This window comes from Balaenoptera physalus (assembly GCF_965194825.1).
Source record: "Balaenoptera physalus genome assembly, chromosome: 17".
Classification (NCBI taxonomy): Eukaryota; Metazoa; Chordata; class Mammalia; order Artiodactyla; family Balaenopteridae; genus Balaenoptera; species Balaenoptera physalus.
The window spans coordinates 13,210,523-13,237,207 of NC_138895.1; the positions used below are offsets into that span (position 1 = coordinate 13,210,523).

The window sequence follows — 26,685 nt, forward strand, 5'->3', positions numbered from 1 at the left end:
AAGGCAAAGATCTTTTGTTTTGTTCACTGATGAGTCCCAGATGTATTAAACAGTTTAGACATATTAGGCACTCAGTATTTACTAAATGAATGAATGAATGATTAAAATTCAGCTTTTTGAAAAACTCACTGTATTGTCCTTATTATTAATTTTTTTCATTTTATTGAAAAGTACAAACATCATCCTGGACCCATGCTGGGAGTGGGGAATTGCCTAATGAAGGAGTAAGGATGCAGTATCTCTGTATTCCCAAGACTGGAACTCTGAATGTGTTTTTTGGTACATGTATAACTCTACAAAATGGCTAGGTTTACAGTGTACTTTGGTATATAGGGATCAAACTGACGCAGGGATCTAGTCATGTGTCATATTGTTTCCTTGACAAAAAAGCTTAGAATTTTGTATTACCAACTTTCAAATTAGCTTTTGTAGCACAACTTATTTGTAAATTCAGATTTAACAAAACCTTATTAATCAGTTTTATTAATTACTTTGTTCCTGTAATGTTTTGAATGTAACTCTATCGTAGTACATTATATTGTAGTTATTTGTTTCCGTGTTTGTTTCTTCAACTGAATTTTAAATCTCTTAAGTATAGGGAACATATGCTTATGGTTGTCTCCCTACTACCTATAAAAGTAACTGGAAGGTATTAGATGGTCAATAATTGCTTGTTTTATGAATAAATAAAATACATGAAATTAGGTTAATAAGTATTGATTGATTTAATCCTCATAACCTAGTGATGTAGGTGCCATTATTCCTGTTCTACAAAGAAACGGAGGCAGAGAAGTTAAGTAACTTATCCAGATTATATGCCTACTAAGGAACAGTACCAGAAAGTTGGTGGTTGTGTGTATTTTTTACAAATCCCTTGTGTTTGTTTTACAGTGTTCAAAGAGATTTTACATTTCTTTATCCTCCTTGATCCTATACCAGCTTTGGTAAGGCAGAGCAGATGCCATTCTCATTTTACAGAAGAAGAAAGTCTGGGTCAGGGAGGTTAAGTGACTTGCTCAGTGTTGCACAACTGAGAAATGCTGGGGCTGGTCCTAGAGCCCAGGTCTTTGGATTCCTAGTCTGATGCTCTATCTGCCACACTGTGTTACCTAAATGCTTAATGAGCAAGAATGGAGAGGCACATAGAGAAATAATGTTTGTAGTTTATGTCTTCTGGCATTTAAATAGAGATCCACTAAAGTAACTATAGGGAAATTAGAAAATTCTCTTTTTTTCTAATTACTTTTGGTATAGGCTCTATACATTTATAGTTTCTATTTTCATCTCCATTTGATTCTGTTGGTCTGTATAATGTAATAATTTAGAATATAGAATGTAAAGACATTTATGAAACATTTTATAAAGGCAATTAGGTAATATATTTTTTTTAATATGTACATATACAGAAAAATTTTCTATCCACGAGTGAAACAGATCCATCTACTCTGGGAGTTTCTCTTCCTATTGGTGAGAGGTTATCTGCCAAGGTAGGTGGATAGGAGTAGTAATTGTTGGTAGCAGTTTTATGAGGCATCAAAATCATGAAAGAACATACTCTTGATTTAAATGCAAACAAGATCACATCATATCCTGTACTTGATTTTTTCAAAATCTGTGGAGTCTCTAGTGCTGTTTAAACAAGGTTTTTTGAATGTTAAATTTGTAACCATGTAATATGATATATTTCTTTAATATAATGATGAGTTGAATATTCAGAATTTGGTTTTTTTCAGCATTGGTTTCTAAGCTATAAAGTTCATGGTATATGACACAATTATCAGTGAGATGAGCGGATGAGAGAGTATACTGAGCTTTTATGTAGGTGACATCTGGGGCTATTTGAATGTGTGTTCCCATCACAGATACATGTACAAAATCTGAACAGGGTGTAGTGATTAAGCACTGTACACCTCTTGTAGAGACTCAAATTCCCAAGCTAGATGAGAGTCATGACACAGTATGTAAGACAAATGGACAGTTAAGTTTCAAAAGACAGCCTCGCTCTTTTAATACTTTTTTTTTTAGATTGTGCTGTTTCAGTGATGTTGAAGGTATTAGGGCTTAAGAACATTTACTAATGCAACATGTTTGTATTTCAACAGAACATTTACGTTATAATATTTTACCTTTTTATGTTTAAAATATAACAAGGACCTTTCCTTAAACTTGGGAAAGAAATGTTTAGAAGCAGGTCTTTCAGGAGTGGGGTGGGGGACTGGAGGCAAGAGATGTCCCTGAGAAGGAAAGTAGGACAGTAACCTGGTCAGATCTTGGAAACATGCTAATGATAGACCTCCTGGCAAACACATTCATATACTTACTAGTGGGAGAGATTTATTTACGAATGCTTTTGGCGGAGTGCACCTGGATTGCCTAGGATTGATGTTGGTAAACAAACCTAGAATTCAGGGACTTACAGGGCATGGCTCCTAGGAAGGTATCATCTAAGCCAAGTAACTACTGGCGTATAAAATGGAGGTGTTTCATAATCAAAGCCGCTCCCTTAGTATTAGAGACCTCATGTGCTAATCTGGACTTAAGCATGTAGTAAATCTTATTTTAATGTGGCAAGAATGGACGTGGGGAATTGCATTGGTGGTCTCGGACCTCTTCCTGCTTCTCCTGTGCCTTACAGCTACTTCTCTTCTTGAAAATATTAGTAAAGCTTGATTCTGGGTAAGATCTCTGATTTGTATGAGTCTGATTTGACATTAGGTACTTTTTCCTGATGTTGAAGTTAACGTTGCCTTTTGGTTTTCTATTTGAAGGAAAGGTTGAAACTTGAACGCAACAAAGAATACAATCAATTTCTCAGGGATAAGGAAGAATGCACGGAAAAGTTCAGACAGGTAGAAAAGAGTACTGAGGTAGGTTTTGCTTTTAAAGTAAATCTTTAACACCACAGGTTGAATATTTGCCCTTACTTGAAAATAGTTTTATATTATTAGACATTTCACTTAGTTTTCATACAAATATTTAAAAAGTTAAGCCAAATTGAACCAAACACAGGACATTTAAATTTTGAATTTTGTAAATGGTTTTATCTCATATTGAAGAACTTACCCTACTTTTTAACTTCATAGAAGAGATTTAATTTTAGAGATTGGTTTTAAGTGACGTTATTTTTTATTTTTAAATGATTTTTTTATATTGATAATTTCTAGCTATGTGTGTGTGTGTCTGTGTGTGTGTGTATATATATATATATATATATATATATATATTTATTTTTTTTTTAAACCCAAATTTAAGGGTGGTTGATGTTACTGGGGCCAAAAAAATTTACTACCTTCTGTATTCTTTGTGTTGAGAAGGAATTTAATGTGAAATATTTTGAAGCAATATTTAACTGCCAAAATATGCCTAATATCTCCCTGGCATAGTTTATCCTTTCTTTTTGTAGCCATCTATCCATATTACTGTTACCTATTTATTTGGTATTTATTAAGTTTTATTAAAGGATAACACTTCCTTGAAGGTATTTTTCCTAAAGATAAGATGTTTCTTATGGGTGATTAAGCTTTAGAGTTGAGACAGTAAATAGATTAAGATCATTTGAGAGTTTAATTGCTTTTTAAGAAATAGCATCTCTTTAAGATCTTTTTCTTCTTTTTTTCTTTTTTAATTGGCCAGCACAAGAATCAAAGAAGTAAAAAACCTATTAGTCAGGTTAAACCTGATTTACCTTCACAAATGCAGTCATCTTGGGAAAATTCAGAGGGTCCTAGGAAAGATGTCTTAACTCCTTCAGAGGCATATGAAGAGCTTCTAAACCAAAGACGACTAGAAGAAGACAGATACCGAAAACTAGATGATGAAATTGAATTAAGGAATAATAGAAGAGTCATTAAAAAAACTAATGAAGAAGTGGCCATTTCCAATAAAAAACATCAGAGGTTTGTCAGCAAGACTGACATTCCAGATAGAAGATTTCACAGGTTTAATGAGGATCGTGCTTTTGATAAACAGTATTATAGACCAGGCCAAGATCCTGAAGTAAGTGAAGAAATGGACGAGAGGTTTAGATATGAAAGTGATTTTGATAGAAGACTTTTGAGAGTGTATACAAATGACAGGTATTTACAACTTCATTTTTATCTTCTTTATTTGCTTAATATTATTCTTGTTACTTTTTATCATTATGTTAAGGAGACACAGTTTCATTTGATTTACATGATGCTTCAGTTTTAAGTTACGCCATAATTTTATGTGCCACTGTAGGAACAAAGAAAACAACCCAAGATGGGGAGAAAGGGGCCCCATTAAAAAGCTGGGACACTGAAAGACTACAACCTTTATATAAACTTAAATGGGAAATAGACTTTCCCACAGAAAAGGACAGAAAAAAAACTTCCACTGTCAACCTTGGCACTGAGTGGAGGGAGTAAAAAGGAACTTCCCTGAGAATTTGAACTGTAAGCCAGTAGTGATTCAGGTTTTCAGTCTGAATTCATGCTGCCAGTATTGTACAAAACAACTCTGAGGCGAGAATTCAGAGTTATCTCATATCCATAGTGCCCCTAGGTGACTGGCAGGAGAAAAATAACTTCTCCCTGCAATACTTGACTTACAACCAGGTCCAAGGCTCTCCTGGTTTCAGATGTTAAAATGTGGGGGAAAAAAGACACCTTAAAAAGGATGAAATACAGTTTATTCCTTTAATATTTCTATGTTCTAAGTACCTTTATCAACTTTTTTTGTTTTTAAGTTACTTATTGAAAGTTTATTTTAGTGATATGGCACTAAGGTTTTTTGATCAGATTTTTAGATGCTTTTCAGTTCCTTTGCATGTTGTTTCTATGACACTATTTGTAATTTATTAATTGCTGCAGTGGGGTCTTATTAAGTCATTTGTCTTAATACTTAAAACTTGCTATATTTTAATCTAACTTTTGATTTGGAGATAAAAATATGCTAGGATCTGATATTTTCATTGACTAGTTAACCTGTAGGGATTAAATGTAAATGTTGAGCAGTTCATGGGACCTGTTTCATTCATTAGTCCAAATAGATTATTTTTGTAGTATTTTAGAAAATTTTCTGAGACATAATGCTACATGTTCATTATTCTAATTATTAAATAATCATACAAAGCCTTTTCAATTCTTTGTCATCTACTCTTTATTCTTTAGTTATAACATCCTGCTTATCCAATCTTTTTAATATTCACCCTGATTTAGGTAATTTGACTGAAGGATTAGAATTTTGTAATGCCAATTATAGTTTATCTCTGATTTGAATCTAATTGTACTTCAGAAAATGTTCTGAATTCTGTAATGTGTTATATTTGAAAATGTTTGTATCTGGAGGTAGTCAAAGGCTACCTGAACTACAAGAAGTTTCAGTTAGGGAAATACAGATATTCTTGGACTCTTGGTACTGCCTTATTTGTACATGAGAACTTTTTTTTTCTTATGGTGTCAGTTTACCTTTAGAGTATAATGTAATGCGTATCTTTTAAGTTTGGAATTTCAAAAAACTTATGATGGTTGTTGCTTTGTTTATAATATATTTTAATCTATTATTTTTGTAATTACACCCTGTGATAATTTTATACATGAACTAACAAATCAATTTCAGCCTAATTATTTGAGAACAATCTTATTTTCTTATGTATCCCATGAACGAAATGAACTGTTTCCATATATAATCTTCCCCAAGTAGTAGTTTAAGAATAGATTAAATATGTAGATGAATGAGAATAATTCCTGTTATACATTTTAATGTTTTTACAATATTTCTTAAAAATGTAAATCATTATTATACATCTTGTTAATGTGTAAGCTCTTACATCTCTAACTGTAAGGTTTTTCACATATGTCTCCATGGCAGGTGAGGTTAAAATTGGATTTCTATATTTCAGATTTGGAGATTTCTAAAAGAAAAGATTTCACATTGAACATTAATTAGATTTATTTGGCAGGCAGAGTGGTTGCTAGGAAAAATGACTCTACTTGTTAGTGAAATATTTGAGACTAAAGAAATGTGTAACTTCATTTGATCTCTTTTTTTAAAAAAAATTAATTAATTAATTATTTAAAAATTTTTGGCTGTGTTAGGTCTTCGTTTCTGTGCGAGGGCTTTCTCTAGTTGCGGCGAGCGGGGGCCACTTTTCATTGCGGTGCGCGGGCCTCTCACCGTCGTGGCCTCTCTTGTTGCGGAGCACAGGCTCCAGACACGCAGGCTCAGTAGTTTTGGCTCACAGGCCCAGTTGCTCCGTGGCATGTGGGATCCTCCCAGACCAGGGCTCGAACCCGTGTCCCCTGCACTGGCAGGCAGACTCTCAACCACTGCGCCACCAGGGAAGCTCCATTTGATCTCTTGATTTAACTATTTATTCTTAAAACAGTTGTTCCTTGGTATCCAAGGGGGATCGATTCCAGGACCCCTCACGGGTATCAAAATTTTTGGATGCTCAAGTCCCTTATGTAAACTGGTGTAGTGTTTGTGTGTAATCTATGCACATCCTCCCTTATGCTTTAAATCATCTCTAGTTTACTTATAATATCTAATCTAATATAAATGCTGTGTAAATAGTTGTGCTATATATTGATAAGTAGTTACCTGTGTGCAGGAAATTCAAGTTTTGCCTTTTGGAGCTTTCTGGAATTTTTCCCCCCAAATGTTTTCTATCCAAGATTGGTTGACTCCACGGATGCAGAACCTACAGATACGGAGGGCTGACTATATACTGAGAAGTACAAAATTTTTCTTCATTCTTCTAAATTTCCCATGTTCTCTTATTTCCTTCTGATAGTCAACATGCGATAAATTCCAGTTTTGATTTTTAGTAATTTTTGATTTTTAGGTTTTTGGTCTCAGTTCTTTTCTAATTACCCTATAAACTTTTCCATATATCATTATGTATTTATTAATGAAATATTTTCCCCACTTTTGGAAGGATAAAGCCCAGGAATGATTTTACTTTTCTAAACTAATCATTAATCACTGGCAAGTGTTTTAAAATAGTTAACAGAATGGTTAGCACTTAGCTCAACAGTTGCATTCTGTGTGTGTGTGTGTGTGTGTGTGTGTGTGCGCGCGCGCGCGTGCCTGTGTGTATTGTTTGATACATATTTACCAATTTAATTAAATTTATAATGTTTTAGGAGCTTTCTAAAGTTGAACATAATAGTGTATCTTATAATACTTTGAAATTTATATGCTTTTAAAAAAGATAGTCATCCTAGTCTTTATTATTTAACTTGAGCTGTAGAAGTTAATATATTACCTTATTATGTTTTACTTTATAACCAATGTTAATGAGTAAAAGAAATATTTAGCCTTAAAGAATGCTGTTTTTTAAATTTTTTATGTGATTAATGCAGTTAGCACTTCCAGTCTGTTTTACTCTTGATATTTGTTAGTTTGTAATCTTGCTAGTTATGTAACAAAATTCTGAAATTCTGCTCCATCTGCAATTAGAATCTGACTCAATAGATTTGAGTGCTCGCTTACTTAGTGTAGGACATTCTAAGAAGTGTGCATGCTTAATATGTAAGGTATAAATGAGGAGAAATAGCTTATTAGAACATGAGTTATTTGACTTGGTATTACTTTTTTTCTTGTAGTAGTTACTTTTCATTTATACTTGGAAGGACCATTTTTATATTAATTATTTTCCCCACTTTAAAGATGGGGTAAATATTAGAAAAACAGTTATTGAATTAAAGTAAATATAAAAATTGGGAAAGAACAGAAAACAATGAGAAAAATGGTGACCAACATTTAACAGCTCAGTAGTTTTCTTTTAATTTCTATAGTTGAGAGTACCCCTAATAGCAGAATTCATTCACATTAGAGAAATTTTTACTATGAAACCAGGTGATGTAACCATTATGAATTAGATGATTTCTTTTAAGTAAGGAGGAATTTGATTCTTTCTCCCTGTAAGTTGTGTCAGGACTAACAGATGGTAAATAGTTTATTTTTATAATATGTCATTCTTGATAGCATAAACATTGTAAATTTACTTCTGAAGTAGTTTTTTTGATTCTGTGGTTTATTAATGAAAAAGATACATTACTGTCATTTAGGAGTTGTTCATTCACATTTAAATTAGCTGAAAATACCTGTGGTTTTAAACAACTTGCTTTTCTTCTGTAAGAGTTATTTTTTTAAAGATAAACTTGTGTTAATTTAAAAAATTAATTAATTAATTAATTTTAAAATGTTTGGCTGCGTTGGGTCTCCGTTGCTGTGCGCGGGCTTTCTCTAGTTGTGGCGAGTGGGGGCTCCTCTTTGTTGCGGTGCGCGGGCTTCTCATTACGGTGGCTTCCTTTGTTGCAGAGCACGGGCTCTAGGCGCGCAGGCTTCAGTAGTTGTGGCTCGCGGACTCTAGAGCGTAGGCTCAGTAGTTGTGGCACACGGGCCTAGTTGCTCCGCGGCATGTGGGATCTTCCTGGACCAGGGCTCGAACCCGTGTGCCCTGCATTGGCAGGCGGATGCTTAACCACTGCGCCGCCAGGGAAGTCCCTTGTGTTAATTTTTAGAGTAAACTTGCCTTCTAGCCTATACCTGGTTTCTTTGGGCATTGAGATTTGAACCTAATTAACTAGAATTACTGACCCATTTCTTCAAGGAAATAGAAAAAGCTTTTTCCATTTAACATAGCTTTAACTTTTATTTTGTTGGTAGGATGGTGAAACTATTTTACAATTATTTTACTCCCTCAGTCAAATCTGATTTGCTATGTGAAAGGAAATAAATTCTTCCTTTTATGAGGTCTGTCTCTTTCTGAAAAAACTTTCCTAGCATGTGCCAAAATTCTGGACTCCCTGAAGGAAAGCAGGTGTTCAGCATAAACTCTATTGCTTGTACCAACAGTTTAGGCACAGTGGGTCACTCTTATCAGTTCTGAGAATGGTGGACTCCTCCCAAAATCTGTGTTCTCAGGTGCCAGCTAAGGGCCAGTCTTGCAAACAGGGCTTTCTAAGGGTAAGCAATCTCAGGCATGCTCTGTTTACTCTTTTCTACATGTGTGTATTTATATAGATGCAGTATAAATAAATCTGGTTGCCTGGCATTGTTAATTACAAATTTGAATTTAAGTTTATATTTACCTGTTCTTTAAGTGGTAGAAATAAGGAATGACACTAAACTGATGTGTCAGTTTAAAAGAGAGATTTGAGCACTTAGGCTTTAGATATAAAATCAGCTGTGTTTTGATAAATTGAAATAAGTTTGAAATTCTTTTTTGAAAGGGATTGGGGAGGATTCTGTTTTAGATATGGATAAAAAATGGAAGCCATTTATCTGTCATGCTACAGGTCATACATTATTAAGGTTACAGTTCTGGGTAGTCTTTTCTCCACAGGTGATATTGACAATATATGATAGAAACAAAGAGAGGGTTTTATATGCTGGCTCTGTGGAGAGTGATAAGTTCCTTTTCCTCTAAAAATTGCTGTTTTTCTTAACGTGATAATCAGATTCACCTAAAATATTGAACAATACTGTAACAACCATATTTCTTACCAGTGGTCCTCATGAGAGACAATATAGTTCGTTAACTCAACAGCTATGCAAAGAAATATGACTTATGAAATGCTGATTTTCATGGGTGCTGATAAATGTTGGTGTGAAAAGTCATGTTGGTTTCTCTGGTATGAGAAGTTAAACTTTCCATGTTTGCCAAGTGGAAAAAAGATTAATTGAAAAACATTTAAAAGTTATTTTCTGAAAAGCATTCTTAAGAAAATAAAAGAAATTCTAATCTTTCTTTTTGTTGTTCATGACCTTGTAAATAAAGTGAACTAATTTTCTACCCATGTTTACAATGTTCTGTATTCACCTGTTGCTAATATTTAGTATTTCATGTGATTTACAGTGTTAGCAAATGTTGTGGCTTGCTACATTTGATTTGATTTAATGGTTAAGACTGCTGCTGTACTTTTTAAGTTAAAAAGGTTTGTATATTCAGTGAAATAATTCCCAGAATCTATGAATTTTGATTAAAAAATGATCTCATTTTGAAATTTGAGTATTATCTTCATGAGGGCAAGGACCATGTCCACATACCCAGTACCTAGATTTAGTACTTGGCATGTAGTTGGTGCTCAGTATTCTTTGAATAAGTGAATAATAAAAAAGTCTTATTAGTATTTGCATAGCTTTGATATTAAAAATTTCTAGAAGTTATATTGAAATAGTTTGTAATAACCTCCCTTTGTTTTAAAGACTATTGAATCTAAACTCTTAGTGTCTCTTATTAACCAGCAGATCATACTTGAGTCAGATGTCATTTGAATTAATTTTAGAATGTATTTACAATAAAACTTCATTTTAACACTTGGTTCCCTTTAATATTTCCAACATCAAATGTAAAAATACCAAAGAGATAAGAAAAGTCCACTGTATGTGGAACAAGCTCTGTAAGCTAATGTGTTTTTAAGGATGTACGGGAACAGACGAGGGAATGTGCCTCCTATGGAGTATGGTGGTGATGTCACAGAACAGTCAAACATACGAATTTCATCTGCTGGAAATCAAAGGTATAGTATGTAATATAAATTCTGCCCTTCAGTCATTGTACTGTAAAACAGCAACTGCTAAAACTGGCTTGCTGGAAAACTAGAAAGGTATAGTATGTTAACAGCCTTCCTTATTAGTGAGAAAGGAATTAGGGAGAAAGGGGGAGGGGAGAATTGTGTTAAATGAAAATTTATGGAACTTTACAGCATTCTTTTGAAGTGCAAGTTTTGATTATAAAGTGTGCCAAGGTGTTCTGAGTCCCTATCATTATAAAGCATATATATTTGTTTGAACTAATGAAAGGAGAAATAAGTGTATAATTTAATGGACTAAAAATCAATTTAAAATATCTTGGAGTTATAGAGATGACGTAACTTGAAATAAATTGAAAATGTTCTTATAATATGAGTTTTCTTTTCAAAACTTTGTTTTTCAACATATTGAGTAGATAACTTTTATGCTTACTTTGTAAAATTAGTACTCATAGATAATTGTGTCATGTTGAAAAAAAGGAAATTATATGCATTTTATATTCATGTTCTCTTTCTGTAGTTTTTATCATTTTGGTGGCTTTATTGTGTTGTACGTAAGGATAAATGGTTCCGAATTTATAGTGCATAATGAAAATAATATTGTCATGTGTCAAGAAAGGTGTCTATTTTCTTTGAAGAAAAGTAACACATAAAAATGCTTGAGATAGAGAATTTGCTATTTGAGTCTAATTAACTAAATTTTCTTTGAGAGAGTTGTCATTTTTTTTTTCCTTGTTTCTTTCAAGGAAGGAGTTTTTTAGAGATGGTCTTCTTTTCAAAGTGTGGGTATAGATATCCTTCTTTTTTAGGATTTATTTATGTGTACTTAGATTCATTTTCCTTACTGGGGTAACTGTTCTTATGAAAAAGGGTTTCCTAAAAATTATTTGGGTTTTAATTCTTTTTGTTTTTTGTTTTTAGCGCTCGAGACAATGAACCATCCATACCTGCTAATCGAGAGATGTGTAGTCCTTTTGCGGGGATGCTCTTTGGTACGTACAAAAACCTCCAGTTGAGACTTTTGTGGAGTGTTTTATAAAAGGTCTTCGTGAGAACTCAGTGTTGTAATTAATACCACTCTTACTAATAATAGAAAACTTTTCTCTAGTGCTTACTTTATGATAGGCACTATGCTAAACATTTAGCATGTTATATAGCTATTATAATTATTTAGTGTATTATATAGCTCTGTGTATAATTTTACAGTTAAATAACTTTTATTTAGTGATGAACTTTCTACTGATGATAAATAAATATTAATTTCAGTAAAATCTTTTAAATTCATATTTCACTTTGTCGTAGTGTTGGCTGTCTGTTTCTTATATTCTATTTTATATGTGATAATTTCTTTCTTCATTCTTTTTCTTCTTTAGCTAGCACAAAACTGCCTTACATTTTAGTTCAGTTCCCCTGAACTAAACCTTTTTATCCTTTGATAAACATCCTTTCCCATGTTCTTTCCATGTAGTTTCTGAGAAAGTGTTTTGTTCAAATAATGATTATAATCCAGATTTTCTATTTATTTTGTCAGAAATGAAGGTCATCGCCTAAGATAAGCATGTCGATTTGCTATATTAACTTGTCACATTTAATTTCAGAAACAGTGTGAAGAGAGCATACTTCCTGTATGTAACTTTAAGTAGAAAAGTGGTCTCTTCTTTGTGTAAAACTATTAGAAAAAATTGCCTGAAATTTTGTTTCACTGAAGTATATGAAGAAATTGGATAATAGTTTAGATTCATTCAACCTAAAAGCAGTCAGTAATTTAAATTTTGGCTTAGAGAAGTATAATTGCATGATATTCTCAGACTTTTGTTTCCTTGAAATGGCTATTATGAGAAAAATGGCGTAACACCTAGAGTTTTATTCTAGTGTAATGTCTTTAAGTGAGAATTGACCAATTTAGCCTATCAGTAAGTCAGAGTAAGGGCTTGCTTCTTATGATGTATTTTGTTAAACATGGTAAAAATTGGAGAAATGGCTTTCTGTGTTGAGAACCTACTGACAAATAATTTTATCAATAAATGGATTACTCTACCCTGAAATTTTAAAGATGAATGGCATGAATTTATCATTAATGCAATCAGGAATTATAGATTAATGTTTGATGATAGAGTCATGTTTGGAATAGGCTATTACACTCTTTTAATTCAGTGATTTATCTCGCGGTTGTATCTTTTTCCCCCAGCCCAAATTTGTGTGTCCCCTTAGGGAGCTTACTCTCTCCAGAGGCAGCACATTCCAACTTCACTTGGCTCTGATTGTTGCAGTATTCTCATTTCAATTGAGCTGAGATTTGTCTTCCTATAATTTTGCCCCAAGGACCTTGTTTGGAGCCTTTTGCTTTATTTAAAGAATTAAGACAGTTGACTGCTGAGAGCCAAAGTAATATATTATGGGGTTTCTAACAGAATCATGGGTCATTTAGAAGTATGTTTTAAAATTTCCAAATACTTGGGGATTTTCCTGCTTTTTGTCATTGACTGCTTGTTTAATTCCCTTATGGTCTGAGAAAATAATTTGTAAATTTCAATTATTTCAAATTTGAATTTTTTAAATAAAACTTTAAAAAGTGACTCAGAATATAGTCTTTCTTGGTGAATGTTTAATGTGTGCTTGAAAGAGTGCGCATTGTGTGGTTGTTGAGTGTAGTGGTTTATAAATGTCAGTTAAGCCGATTGGTTGATAGTGATGTTCACGTCTTGTACATCTTTAATGACTTTTAACTGTTCTTCTACCAGTTGTTTAGAGAGAAGTGTTAAATTCTCTGACTTCCTTGTTCTTAGTGTGGGGCCTGGAGAGATTTTCTCAGTGTTCCTGCACCTTCCTCAGTTTTTAGCAAGACCTGCCAGCCCCTGACAGAAGAGGGTGTCTCTCTTGCCACACTTTTCCTTCCTCAGCAGTAGATTGCTGTAGCAAAGCTGGCCCTGTGCATTTGGTTCTCAGAAATGAGTAGGTGAGGTGTTCCTGCCTCTCCTCAGAGTGGTAGCCAAACTCTCCTTTATGCCTGTGGAGGATCTTCTTTTTTTTTAATGAATTTATTTATTTATTTTTTGGCTGTGTTGGGTCTTTGTTGCTGCACGCAGGCTTTCTCTAGTTGCAGCGAGCGGGGGCTACTCTTTGTTGTGGTGTGCTGGTTTCTCATTGAGGTGGCTTCTCTTGTTGCGGAGCATGGGCTCTAGGCACTCAGGCTTCAGTAGTTGTGGCACGTGGGCTTCAGTAGTTGTAGCTCGTGGGCTCTAGAGCGCAGGCTCAGTAGTTGTGGGGCACGGGCTTAGTTGCTCTGCGGCATGTGGGATCTTCCCGGGCCAGGGCTCGAACCTGTGTCCCTTGCTTTGGCAGGCAGATTCTTAACCACTGCGCCACCAGGGAAGCCCTGTGGAGGATCTTATATGTGAGAATTTCTTGCTCTTCCCCTAACAGTAGCAGACCTTTGCTTTGTATGAGTGCAGAATGCTGGGTCCAAGGTTTTCTGCCCTTCAACCAATAGATTACTTTATATGAGAGAAGAGTCTGGAATGTGGGCGTTGGTTTTCTGTTGGTTTGTTTGTTTGTTTTGCCTCAGAATGGTGTCTTTTAGGTGTCTTGCGTTGCCCCATCTTCGGTCTCATAAGCATCTGGTAGGGGCAGCAAGTGAGTGCAGATTCCCCTTCTGCATTGTTATTCCAATCCACAGAAAGCCTTAAAGAATTCATTAGCGTTTCAGTTATTTTCTTTTTATCTACTTCTAAGGTAGCTGCCTATTTCTCTGTACTCTGGTAAAGGTAAAACACTTGGGTTGTCCCATCTTTCTATGGATTGGTTTTTATACCCTTTGGAATTCAGTTTACCTGGTTGCTTGTAACCTCAGCTCTCTGATGGGCTTTTTTAAAGTTTTGATTTTGTACATGATTGAGCTTTTTTCCATCGTGGGGTATGAGCAGTGTTCTCTTGTGGCTTTCTAGTTTCTAAGCAGAAGTAGGACTCCCCATTTAGTTCTTTATAATAGTTTCCATTTCCTCCTCATTATATTACTATTTTCATTTAAATATTTGGGCATAGTTATGATAGCTGTTTTAACATCTTTGTTGTTACGTCATCTCTGTTGTTTTATGTGATTTTTCTTTCAATTGATTAACTTTTCTAATCACTGTATTGGGTTTCTATTGCTGCATCACAGATTAGCACAAATTTAGTGACTCAAAACGTCACACATTATCTGAGTTTCTGTGGGTCCTGAATTTTGTTGGGTCCTTTGCTCAGGATCTCGTAAGGCTATAGTCAGGGTGCCAGGCTGTTTTTTGTCTGGAGGCTTATGAGGGAAGAAGCCCATTCATATTTTTTACTAAATTCATTTCCTTGTGGCTGTATAACTAAGGGCCCTGATTTCTTACTGGATCTGCTGGAGACTGCCCTCAGTTCCTGGAGGCCATCGTTTCTTGCCACATGGGCTTCCTCACCAAGGCTGCTTATTCTATCATGCCAGCAAGGAGAAGCTCTAAACTCAGTGAGGGCTTTTATCTGATTATATCAGACCCACCCAAGATAATCTCCCTTTCGATTAATTCAAAATTGATTTGGGCCTTAATTACATACATCTGCAGATTCCTTTCACCTTTGCCATATTCATTGGCTAGATGCAAGTGATAGGTCCTGCCCACACTCGGGGAAGGTTTATACAGGGAGTCAGTGCCAGAAGGCAGGGAACATAGGATCTGTCTTAGAATTTTGCCTACCACAGTCATGTTTTTCTGTTACTTAAGGACCAGTCTTTCAGAGGCCTTATTTTAAATTTAAACTTAGCTGGGACTTCTAGAGTAGCCTTTGCTCTAGGAAGATTGTTCAGTCTTCCTGCTACAGAGTGACCTTTCTCGGGCTCTTCCCTGAATACCCTTAGAGGATCACCGAGAACTCCAGTCTAGCTGGCTGGAGCTTAAATTTCTCTGCACTTTGTTTGAGGAGGTCTGAGAATTCAGTTTATGTGTCCTCCGTAATTTTTTGCCCAGCCTAATGGAATTTCACTCTGCATACACAGACTAGTACACAGTAAAGTCTGAAGGAACGCCTTTACAGATTTCTAAAGCCCTTTTTACGCTTCTTTTTGAATCTTTGCCCTAAACTTCTAGTCATTTTAGCTTTCCTGAATTTTGATCTTTATCTGCTCAATTTAACATAATTTCCCGGCTTTGTTTGGATTTTTCCCTCTCTGTAACCGTGGAGATTGCATGCAGGCAGAAACGGGTGCCTGAAGGGCTCACCTCATTTATTTAACTTCTCTCAGGTATTACAGTTGTGTGCTACCTGTTGTCCAGTGTCCAGTGTCTGAAAAACAGTTATTTCATATATTTTGCCTAATTTTATTATTATTTTTTTAATGGAGGGAGGCTAAGTTTTCTGTTTGTTAACTCCATCATGATCAGAAGCAGAATGGATATATCTACTTTGATTGTAAAACATTATTATTAACCTTAATGTAATTTATGTTACCCTTTGGGAGCTTCACTGTTGCTAACATCTGTCCTTAATGGACAAACTCAGATGCTGTGTGTCCAACTGATGGTTGGGAGACTAACAATTAAGGTAGTAGAGAAATTTCTGGTTTGGTTGCATTTTTGATATCCCTGTGATTTATGTAATGTTCCAGATTTTGCTTATCTAGATTAAGAGGTTATTTTGTGTGATTAACATGCAATAATAGTAATTTTCTGTGGATCCAAGATGCTTGCATGACTGGATTTTCATGTAAGTGATACCAGAACGAGAGGTTTATATATTTTTTTCTGTAGAATTGAGGTAACTATTGAAGTTTTTTGAGCAATGTGTCATCATGATTAGTAGTGTATTTTAAGATAGTTAGTCTTACATACGTGTGCTGGTTGTATTGGAGTAGGGAGGCGGGGAGGAGTTCCGGAGACTAGTTAAAAGGTTATTGCTGCAATTCAGGTAAAATATAGAGAGTTCCTATCCAAGGCTGAAGGCCATGAGAATAGAGAAGAGGGTCCTCACATGAAGTAAATAAGAAAGCATAAGCCATCAAAGTTACAGTGGGGTTTTGAGGCTCGATAATTTGGTCAGTAACAGAAAACAAAGAAGAGCAATTGCTTTTGAGATGTTCATTTTGAACACACTTGTTAAAGTTAAGGGGCTTGTGGGAGATGTTAGTGGAGATATTATCCTGATTTTTGGAAAGTGGGGATAGGAGTTAGAATATTCTCTTATTTAAGAAGGCTTTTGACTAACGTAGAAGTTTGGGAAGGATTAATGTGTCTTGGGTTTGACACATAGTAGTTATTCATAAATTATGAAACTAGTTGAATAGGTAATGATACATATGATTTACCTTCTATATTTGCTGCATATGTAGTAATTATACTCTTTGATATAATTAAAAATGGAGATTAAAAAATTGACTTTCCAGTTACATGTGTTGCTTAAGAGTTAAGACTGCATTTTTTTCTTACTACTTTCTAGGAGGTGAAGATCGAGAACTTATTCAGAGAAGGAAAGAGAAATATAGACAAGAACTATTGGAACAAATGGCTGAACAACAGAAGAACAAGAGACGGTAATGAAAGGTTTGCATTTTAAAAAGATGTTTTGAATTTAAATGCGTTTGTTTAAAATGACAGTAGTGGTGACTATTACATGGTAAAATAAGGGGATATTTTTCCTAATACGATTCAGTATTTGTAAATCATTCTATTTCAGTCTCCACGTTGTAAATCAGCCAGGGTAATAAAACAGATACCATGAGGGTGTTCATTTTCTTTATCATAGGTAACAAAGGAGACTATGTGTTCATCCTGTAACAGGCCTTGTACATACTTTCATTAGTTTCTTCAATTTTAGGGTAGCATTTAATGTTATCTACATGCCCACTGTATTATCCCATATATAGTAGCAAATATAAAAGTATTTTGTCTTTTAACAATGAAATGGTGAGCACACGTATATGTGCTGTATAAAAATAATCATGATAGATCTACAGATATTTATATTGTATACAAGTCTCAGAGTTTGTAATCTTTCATGTAGAAATACCTGTGAAATATTAATTTCAGTTTAAAATTAGGGATAGATATCTTGGTTCTAAGAGAATTTGAGACCTGTCATCTTTTAGTTTTGTTTTTTTTTCTCTCTATCTTAGAGGAAGCCAATATCTGCTGTCTGATATTAGCCATCTTTAACATCATTTTCTTAAAAACTCTTATTGGAGAGTATCGTATTAATTTTTAATTTTTTTACCCTCCTTTTTGTGAACTGAAGATATACATGAACCTTAAAAAAAGTTTATTTGTTTCACTAAGTAAAGATTTTGTTTTACTTCTCTACTTTATTCTGTGTGAATTCCTTAGACTTTGAAGTATCCCAGGCACTGGTTTAGAGATATTTATTCCAAGGCAGTTTACATGTGAATGTTAGTTTACTTTGCACCAAATTGGAAAATTTAGTTTTCAGAATTATTTAAGGCTTTATTGTCAGTTAAAGGAATTATTTGTTTTTGGAGATGTTATTGCATGGACTTTGTGTGTAAGGTTGTTTCAGTAATGATAGTGTTTATTATAACTTTTTAATATATAAAACTTTAATTTTGTTTAGAGAAAAAGATTTGGACCTCAGGGTTGCAGCTTCTGGAGCACAAGACCCTGAGAAATCGGTAAGGGTTCCTGCCGGCTTTTAATGTTTAATCTTTCAGTCAAATAAGCCTCAAATGTGGTGGCAGGTGGAGATAGAACATATTGGGGAAAATGTATGATTAGACCAGTTTGAACAGTAATAAACTAAATTCAGTTCTCATAAAACATTAAGTCCTAACTCTTACTTGTTTACTTCTCTAAGATAATTTTTCCTTTTTCATGTGTGCGTTTTTAAAGTTTCTTGTAAATTAGTCCTTTCCACTTTATTTATATATATATTTTTTTATTTTTTATTTTTTATTTTTGGCTGTGTTGGGTCTTCGTTTCTGTGCGATGGCTTTCTCCAGTTGCGGCAAGTGGGGGCCACTCTTCATCGCGGTGCGCGGGCCTCTCACTGTCGCGGCCTCTCTTGTTGCGGAGCACAGGCTCCAGACGCGCAGGCTCAGTAGTTGTGGCTCACGGGCCTAGTTGCTCCGCGGCATGTGGGATCTTCCCAGACCAGGGCTCGAACCCGTGTCCCCTGCATTAGCAGGCAGATTCTCAACCACTGCGCCACCAAGGAAGCCCCTCCACTTTATTTACATGCACTATTCCATGCACTGTTTTAGTTTAATTTACAATGGATGTTAATAATTTTCTTCGTTGTATCATGACCATTTTTCTTGTATTAGAGGAATTTCCAAAGGAACTGAAATCTTTAATTCTAGGCTTTAAGCATTTTAGTAGTTTTTACTTAATGTAAATCTAGAGGTAATAACCTTATTTTTACTTTAATTCTTCAATTTTCATAATTGGAATGAATTACACACATCATTGCAGTTGAGTAAGGAGAAGGTAATAATTTATTACTCTTCTCAAAGGATACTTTTTTTTTTAGTTGGATGTGTAGAATTTATTTACTAAGGCAAGTTTTTGTTTCATCTTTAATGATTAAGAAACTTTAATTTCATTAAAAATTTCATTAAAAAGTTCATTCTTAAAAAGAATACAGCAACTTAAAATTACTCAGCTGTAGGCAACTTTTGTCTTACTTTTTCTTATGCTAAGTATATATCCTGTGGATTATTCATTTAAAAAAGTTTAATAGTGCACCAGCATCACTCCCAGTGTGCTTTTTGACTGCTCATAGAGTAAAACTTTTAGATTAATCTGAGAAATCATTCCTGAGAAATTAAACATGCTGGGAAAAAAGGATGAATTCCAAAACTGAATATATTTTCTTCTATCAATAAATACCTTTGAGATAGTTTTGACAATCAAAAACTTCCTTTTAAAATCTTGAACTTTTTAATGTAATATGGTGACATGTTAAACTTTGCATTTAGTTACCTTAGTGTTTGATGGACCTTCTTATTTATATTTAAATGAAACAACCTTTGGAGTGTCAAGTTGCTTTATGAGAATAAATAAATAAAAATATTAGATATAATAGTTAGACCATTACTTTTGGGTTTACTTTTGATGTGCACATCTTAGAAAAGGACATGTAAATGATGTTCTGGAGCGAGGGTAAGCAAACTGTAGCCTGTGGCCAAATCCACTTGCTGCCTATTTTTGTAAAGTTTTATTGCAGCACACCCGCGTTCATTTGCTTACATATTGTTTTTGTCTACTTTAGTAGTTGTGAAGAGACCACATGGCCTGCAAAGACTGATATATTTACTAGCTGGCTCTTTACAGAAAACCTGTGCTCACACTGATCTAGAGAATACTTTGATGTTAGAATACTTTGATGGCAATTGGTAGTAAAGCAGCATAGTGTTGTAGTATAATAGAGTTTTATATTTAGAATTAATATCTGGCTCTAGTCTTTGCTTGATTATTTATGAATGGTGAGACCTTAGGTGATTTATGTACTTTCATGGAGTCTCAATTACCTGTTTTATAAAATAAGAATTGGATCTTCAAAATCTCTTATAGCTGTAAAATTCTGTTATTCTATGTCTAACTTAAGTGCCTGCTGGCAGTCTGGGATAGAGGGTCTTTTGAGATCCCTTCCACCTTTAAATTTATGATTACATGTAACAAACAGATTTTTTTCTTTATTTTAGCCTGATAGACTAAAGCAGTTTAGTGTGACACCAAGACACTTCGAAGAGACGACACCACCTGAAAGACCCAGAGTAGCTTTCCAGACACCTCTCCCTCCTTTGTCTGCCCCATCTGTCCCACCCATCCCATCAGTTTACTCCATCCCATCTCAAAATGAAGATTTGCACAATGGACTCAGCAGCACCCTTGGTGAAATGGTGCCTCCCAGGTGCTTGTTTAAAATGTTTTGTGTTTGGGAATTAGGTAAGGTATCATTATATTGTATATTCAGAAGGATTTGCTGAAGCAGGTAATGTTATCCTTCAGAGATTTTTGTGCAGTTAAAGCCTTTTGTCAAATAATTTCTATTGAAATTTGTTTTCATTGTTGATCTTTTCTCTGTTATTATAAAAACAAGGGAAATCCTTATAACATTCTTTTGCTGTTTAAAGATGCTTCAGTATTTTTAAAATGCATAACTAAGTATATTTATTATTTAGTTTTAGGTCGTATTTTGGAATATCTGTTTAACATATAAAACCTAGCCATTTTCAATTTTGTAATTTCCACTTGGCAAACATTGAATACTTTCTTCAGTTAATGCAGAAAAAGTTTCTAATGTGACTGTTTTATATATATTACTTTATTTTAGTTTCTGTTTCCTTCAACTCTTTCTCTGTGATTACTTACAGGCTATGCAACTCAAATACCTGAAATAAAGTGTTGAGATTATAAAACCTGTATTTAGGTATTAGGGTAAAGATTTGATTTCCGTAGGTAAAAAGCATTGTGCTATACTGGACTAAACATAAAGAAAATCCTGTTAACATTGATATTTTCTGGTCAATACTTTCTTCTCTTAGTAGGATTTTCTCTTATTTTTGCTTACTATTAATGTATTAATTGTAGGATTGCATTTAATCAGGTGTTTTTCCTTTTTAACATTGATATTGTAGGATTGCATTTAATCAGGTGCTTTTCCTTTTTAACATTGATATTTTCTGGGCTATACGTTCCTTTAGGACTTGGTATTATCTTTTATTTACTGGTAACAAATTGTAGGACCATGTTTACTGTATTTATCAGGGGTTTTGTTTGTTTCATCTAATGGCTTCCTGACTCAAAGGGACTAGGTGGGATTGGAATTACAAAGCATGGTATGATGATGTTAGCATTGATTTAGGGATTAAAATGGTTGGCTTCACTGCCTGGATTTTGGGCAGACCACACTTGTATTGAACTTCAGTTTTCTCATTTGTAAAAAGTAGAATAGTAACAGATATTTATATATGTGTGTGTATATATATATGTTTTTTAATCTACAGTTATAGGGATGTTGTGAGGATTAAATTTTGTATTAATCTCTATAAAAATTTAAGATTTAATGATATTGACAGTTCCCTTTTATAGTAATTTTTCAACTGCTTTGTTTATCTATGGAGTGAGGATAGTAAGGTTAGACACGTTGAATGATTAGTAAATATGAAAAATATTCATGACTGAAGAGAACTTTAATGCCTTCTCAGCTCTTCACAATTATTTTAAAGTATACAAGGGAGAACCTAATATATACACTCAAAAGTGAAAACACTCTAGGATGCCTCCTTTTTCTTTCTGTTCATCTAAAGGAATTTGCCTTTTACATTTTAACTAATGGAAAATATTGCCTTGGTGGAAATACACAGATACTTCCTAATCATTAATGAAGTGATGATGTAGAGGTTTTTAGAAGTTTTTAACTTTATGAAATGCTGAAAATTAACTCAGAAATTTACTGTTGATATTTAAGTAGTTTCTTTTTCACATTATAGTTTAATTCCTTTGAAAGAGCAATACGTTTTTAGAGTTAAAAAAATACATCTTTCTCCCTGTCAAATGGAACCATTTATAATCTCATTTTGTACCTCTTTGCCTTTTCTTGATGTTGTATCTTTCTTCTCTGTGACTAACTCACTCTAGTAGTGTGGCTGAAGCATTGCCTTTCCTAGAAAGCCTTCCTTATACTTTTCTCCTCTTCCCTATGTGATTTAAATGTTCCTGCTCCATGTTCCTGTAGCATCCTGTGTCTACTTGTATTGTTTCATTTACTGTACTCTGCTGTAATGGCTGTTTATTTTTGTATTATTCCTGAGGGACAGAGACCATGTTTGGTCAATACTGGCAGATAGTGGCGAATTAGATGTTAATTGATTGAATAAGTGTTGTACCTTAAATTCTGAAATTTTATATTTTTTGCTTTTTGAGTTATAATTTTTGATAAGAGATTGAAGCAAGATGGTGGCTTTTCCTAAAGCAGCAATTAGATTTTCAGTAAGATTTTTGTAAGAAAATAATATCTTGATTTAAAAAAAATTTGCAGTGGAATATGAGAAGAATTTCCCAATTGTCTTTTGATACAGCATTGCAGCTCTGCCTCCACCTCCCCTACTACCACCGTTGGCTACCAACTATCGAACTCCTTACGATGATGCGTACTATTTTTATGGGGCCAGGAATACGTTGGATCCTAGTCTTGCTTACTGTAAGTTATCTGTGGAGTAAACATTATTTTCCAGTGGTTCAATCAGGAAAATTGGTTTTTGTGCAAGCAAAAATATATAAATGAGAAAAAACACAGCTTTACTTAATTCCAATATTATATATATATTGATTTAATAAATGCTGTATTTTAAAACTCAGTTATAATTCATAGTTATTTCCTTTTTATCTAGATTTAAGAAATATTTTTGTTTTCTTGCCTTATTCTCTGCTAACTCCTAACTCAGAAGGAAATGTGGATTTTTTTCCTTAGGAAACATTTTCAGTATGTGACTTTTCCTTTAGGGAAAAAGTGTTATTAAGTGGGTACTCTGAAACAAATGTGTTGGTTTTCTTTTAAGATGGTTCAGGAATGATGGGAGTACAGCCTGCAGCTTATGTTACAGCTCCTGTCACCCACCAGCCAGCACAGCCTATTGTGTAAGTAGTTAAAATAATAATTTGTTTCAAGATTAATTTGTCTTCCATAGAACCTGTGTTATTCAATGCGTTCTTTTATTCTTCAGAACAGATATAACTTATTTTAATTTCCAATTATTACATAACCAGTATGTTCAAAGCATTGCTTTTAAGTCAGTGTTTCATAGAAAGCACATTTAAAAAATTAAGAATAACCTCACTTTCTTTCATTAGAAAAGTCATGTGTGTATAGTTATAGTTTTACATTTAAGTTCATGATCCATTTTGAATTATCTTTTGTATAAGGTGTTAGATTTCGATTGAAGGTCTTTTTTTTTTTTTTTCTCTTCTGCTTTATGAGTGTCCAGTGGCTCCCAGCACCATTTGTTGACACGATTATTTTTCCTGGGAATTGCTTTTGCACCTTTGTCAAAAACGGGCATATTTGTATGGGTCTCTTTTTGGGATTCTCTATTCTATTCCATTGTTCTATGTGTCTATCCTTATGTTAGTATCACTTGATAATTGTAGCTCTGTGGAAGTTTGGAAATCGAGAAGTATGAGTTCTTCAAATTTGTTTTTCTTTTCCAAGATTGTTTTGGTTATACCAGGTCCTTTGTATTTCAATGTGAATTTTAGGATCAGCTGCTCAGTTTCTGCCAAAAGGCAGTTGAGATTTTCATGGAGATTATATAGAATCTGTAGATTGGTTTAATATTACCATCTTAATTTTTTTTCAATTTTTTGTAATGGTAACATACACATAACATAAAATTTATCATTTTTAAGCATTTTTAGTGTATAGTTCAGTGATGTTAAGTACATTCATATTGTTGTGTAACCATCACCACCATCAATTTCCAGAACTCTTTTCATCTTGCAAAACTGAAACTCTATACCTATTCACTATTCCCTCTCCCCTATGCCCCTGGCACCCATATTCTACTCTCTGTTTCTATGATTTTGACTACTTTAGGTACCTCATTAAAGTGAAATCATACAATATTTATCTTTTGTGTCTGGCTTTTTTAACTTACCATAATGTTCTTGAGGTTCATCCATGTTGTGACCTAAGTCAAAATTTCCTTCCTTGCTTTTTTTTTTTCCCCACACAGCTTGCAGGATCTTATTTCCCAGAATTTCCTTTATAAGGCTGAATAATATTTGATTGTATGTATATACCATATTTTGATTATCCATTCATCCATCAATGAATACTTGGGCTGCTTCCACATTTTAGGTATTGTGAATGGGCAACTGTGAATATGGGTATACAACTATCTCTTTGAGACTCTGCTTTCAGTTCTTTTAGGTATATACTCAGAAGTGGAATTGCTGGATCATATGGTAATTCTATTTTTAATTTTTTGAAGAACCACTATACTGTTTTCCACAGCAGCTGTACCATTTTATATTCCCACCAACTGTGCACAAGGGTTCCAGCTTCTCCACATTCTCACCAACACTTAGTAGTCTCTGTTTTTTTGCTAGTAGCCATCCTAAGGCAGGTTAGGTGGATCTCATTGTGGTCTTGATTTGCATTTCTCTATGATTACTGATGGTGAGCATCTTTTCATCTGCTTTTTGGCCATTTGTCTATCTTTGGAGAATGTCTTTTAAATCCTTCTCTCATTTTTGAATAGGTTACTTTATTTTTTGTTGTTATGTTTTAAGAGTTCTCTATATACTCTGGATATTAATCCCTTATCAGATATATGATTTGCAAATATTTTCTTCCATTCTGTGTATTATCTTTTTATGCCATTGACACTATAGCAGTACTATAGATGCACACACATTTTAAATTTTCATGAAGTGCAGTTTGTCTATTTTTTCTTTTGTTGCCTTGCCTGTGTTTAGTGTCATATCTAAGAAATCATTGCCAAATCCAACGTTGTGAAGCTTTTGCCCTGTGTTTTCTTCTAAGAGTTTTATAGTTATCAGGTTTTACATTGAGGATTGTGATTTTGAGTTACCTTTTGTGTACAGTGTTAAATAAGGGTCCAACTTCATTCTTTGCATGTGGATATCATTTTCCCAGCACCACCATTTGTTGAAAAGACTGTCCTTTCCCCATTGTATGGTCTTGGCACCCTTGTCAAAAATCATTTGACTTTATATGTGTGAATTTATTTCTGGGTTTTCTGTTCTATGCAGTTGGTCTATGTGTCTGTCTATATGCCAGTGCCATGCTGTTTTGATTACTGCAGCTCTGTAGTAAGTTTTGAAATCAAGAAGTGGGAGTCCTTTAGCTTGTTCTTTTTCAAAATTGTTTTAGCTATTTGAGGTCCCTTGAGATTCCATATAAATATGGGGAAGCGTTTTTCTATTTCTGCAAAAAAGGTCACTGGGATTTTAATAGGGCTTGCATTGAATCTCTAGATCACTTTGGGTAGTTTTGACATTTTAACAGTATTAAGTTTTCCATTCCATGAACAGGAGATGTGTTTCCATTTGTTTATGTCTTTAATTTCTTTCAGCAATGTTTTGTAATTTTCACTGTACAAGTCATTCACCGCTTTGGTTAAGTTAAATCCTGAGTAGTCTGGGTTTTTTTGATGCTATTATAAATAGAACTGTTTTTGTAATTTCCTTTTCATATTGTTTATTGTTTGTGTATAGACATTCAACTGATTTTTTTGTATTGACTTTGTATTCTGGTACTTTGCTGAATTCATTTTGCTAACAGTTTTGTGTGTGTGTGTGTGTGTGTGGAATTGTTTTCTGCATATAATGTCATACCATCTGCAAACAGAGATAATTTTACCTCTTCCTTTCCAATTCAGCTGCTTTTTTTTAAATATAAATTTATTTTATTTATTTATTTTTGGCTGTATTGGGTCTTCGTTGCCGCACGTGGGCTTCCTCTAGTTGCAGTGAGCGGGGTCTACTCTTCATTGCGGTGTGTGGGCTTCTCATTGTGGTCGCTTCTCTTGTTGCGGAGCACAGGCTCTAGGCACGTGGACTTCAGTAGTTGTGGCTCTTGGGCTCTAGAGCGCAGGCTCAGTAGCTGTGGTGCACGGGCTTAGCTGCTCCACAGCATGTGGGATCTTCCCGGACCAGGGCTTGAACCAGTGTCCCCTGCATTGGCAGGCGGATTCTTAATCACTGCGCCACTAGGGAAGCCCAATTTGGCTGATTTAAAAATTTTTTTCTTGCCTAATAGTTCCAGTACTATGTTGAATAGAAAGGGTGAAAGCAGGCACCTTTGCCTTGTTCCTGATCTTAGAGGAAAAGCTTTTAGTCTTTCACCATTGAGTCTGATGTTCACTTTGGATTTTTCATATGTGGTATTTATTATGTTGAGGTGGTTTCCTTCTAATTCTAGTTTATTGAGTGTGTTTATCATGAAAGGTGGTTGTTAAATTCTGTTAAATGCTTTTTCTTTATCAATTGAGATGGTCGTTTGTTTTTTTTTCCCCTGTCATTCTGTTAATATTGTCTATTATACTGACCAATTTTTATATGTTGAACCATCATTATATCCCAGGAGTAAATCCCATTTGGCCATGGTATTTAATCCTTTTAATATGCTGATATGTTTGGCTTGCTAGTATTTTGTTGGGGATTTTTTCATCTGTGGTCATAAGGGATAT

The 26,685-nt window shown here is 34.2% G+C and overlaps 1 protein-coding gene across 14 annotated transcripts in view; it reads left to right on the top strand.

The window, feature by feature from the left end:
- Positions 1-26,685, top strand: part of CSPP1 (centrosome and spindle pole associated protein 1) — a 220,981-nt gene that overhangs the window by 129,086 nt on the left and 65,210 nt on the right. For 11 of the 14 annotated variants that reach the window (XM_082433615.1, XM_082433603.1, XM_082433610.1 and 8 more), the window contains 10 exons: positions 1,407-1,487; positions 2,769-2,867; positions 3,634-4,076; positions 10,395-10,493; positions 11,427-11,497; positions 16,956-17,049; positions 18,084-18,141; positions 20,173-20,381; positions 22,552-22,673; positions 23,032-23,110. In XM_082433615.1, the coding sequence (XP_082289741.1) occupies positions 1,407-1,487; positions 2,769-2,867; positions 3,634-4,076; positions 10,395-10,493; positions 11,427-11,497; positions 16,956-17,049; positions 18,084-18,141; positions 20,173-20,381; positions 22,552-22,673; positions 23,032-23,110 (1,355 nt within the window). The remainder of the gene's footprint in view (positions 1-1,406; positions 1,488-2,768; positions 2,868-3,633; positions 4,077-10,394; positions 10,494-11,426; positions 11,498-16,955; positions 17,050-18,083; positions 18,142-20,172; positions 20,382-22,551; positions 22,674-23,031; positions 23,111-26,685) is intronic. The other 3 variants (XM_082433605.1, XM_082433609.1, XM_082433607.1) reach the window with 2 other exon arrangements.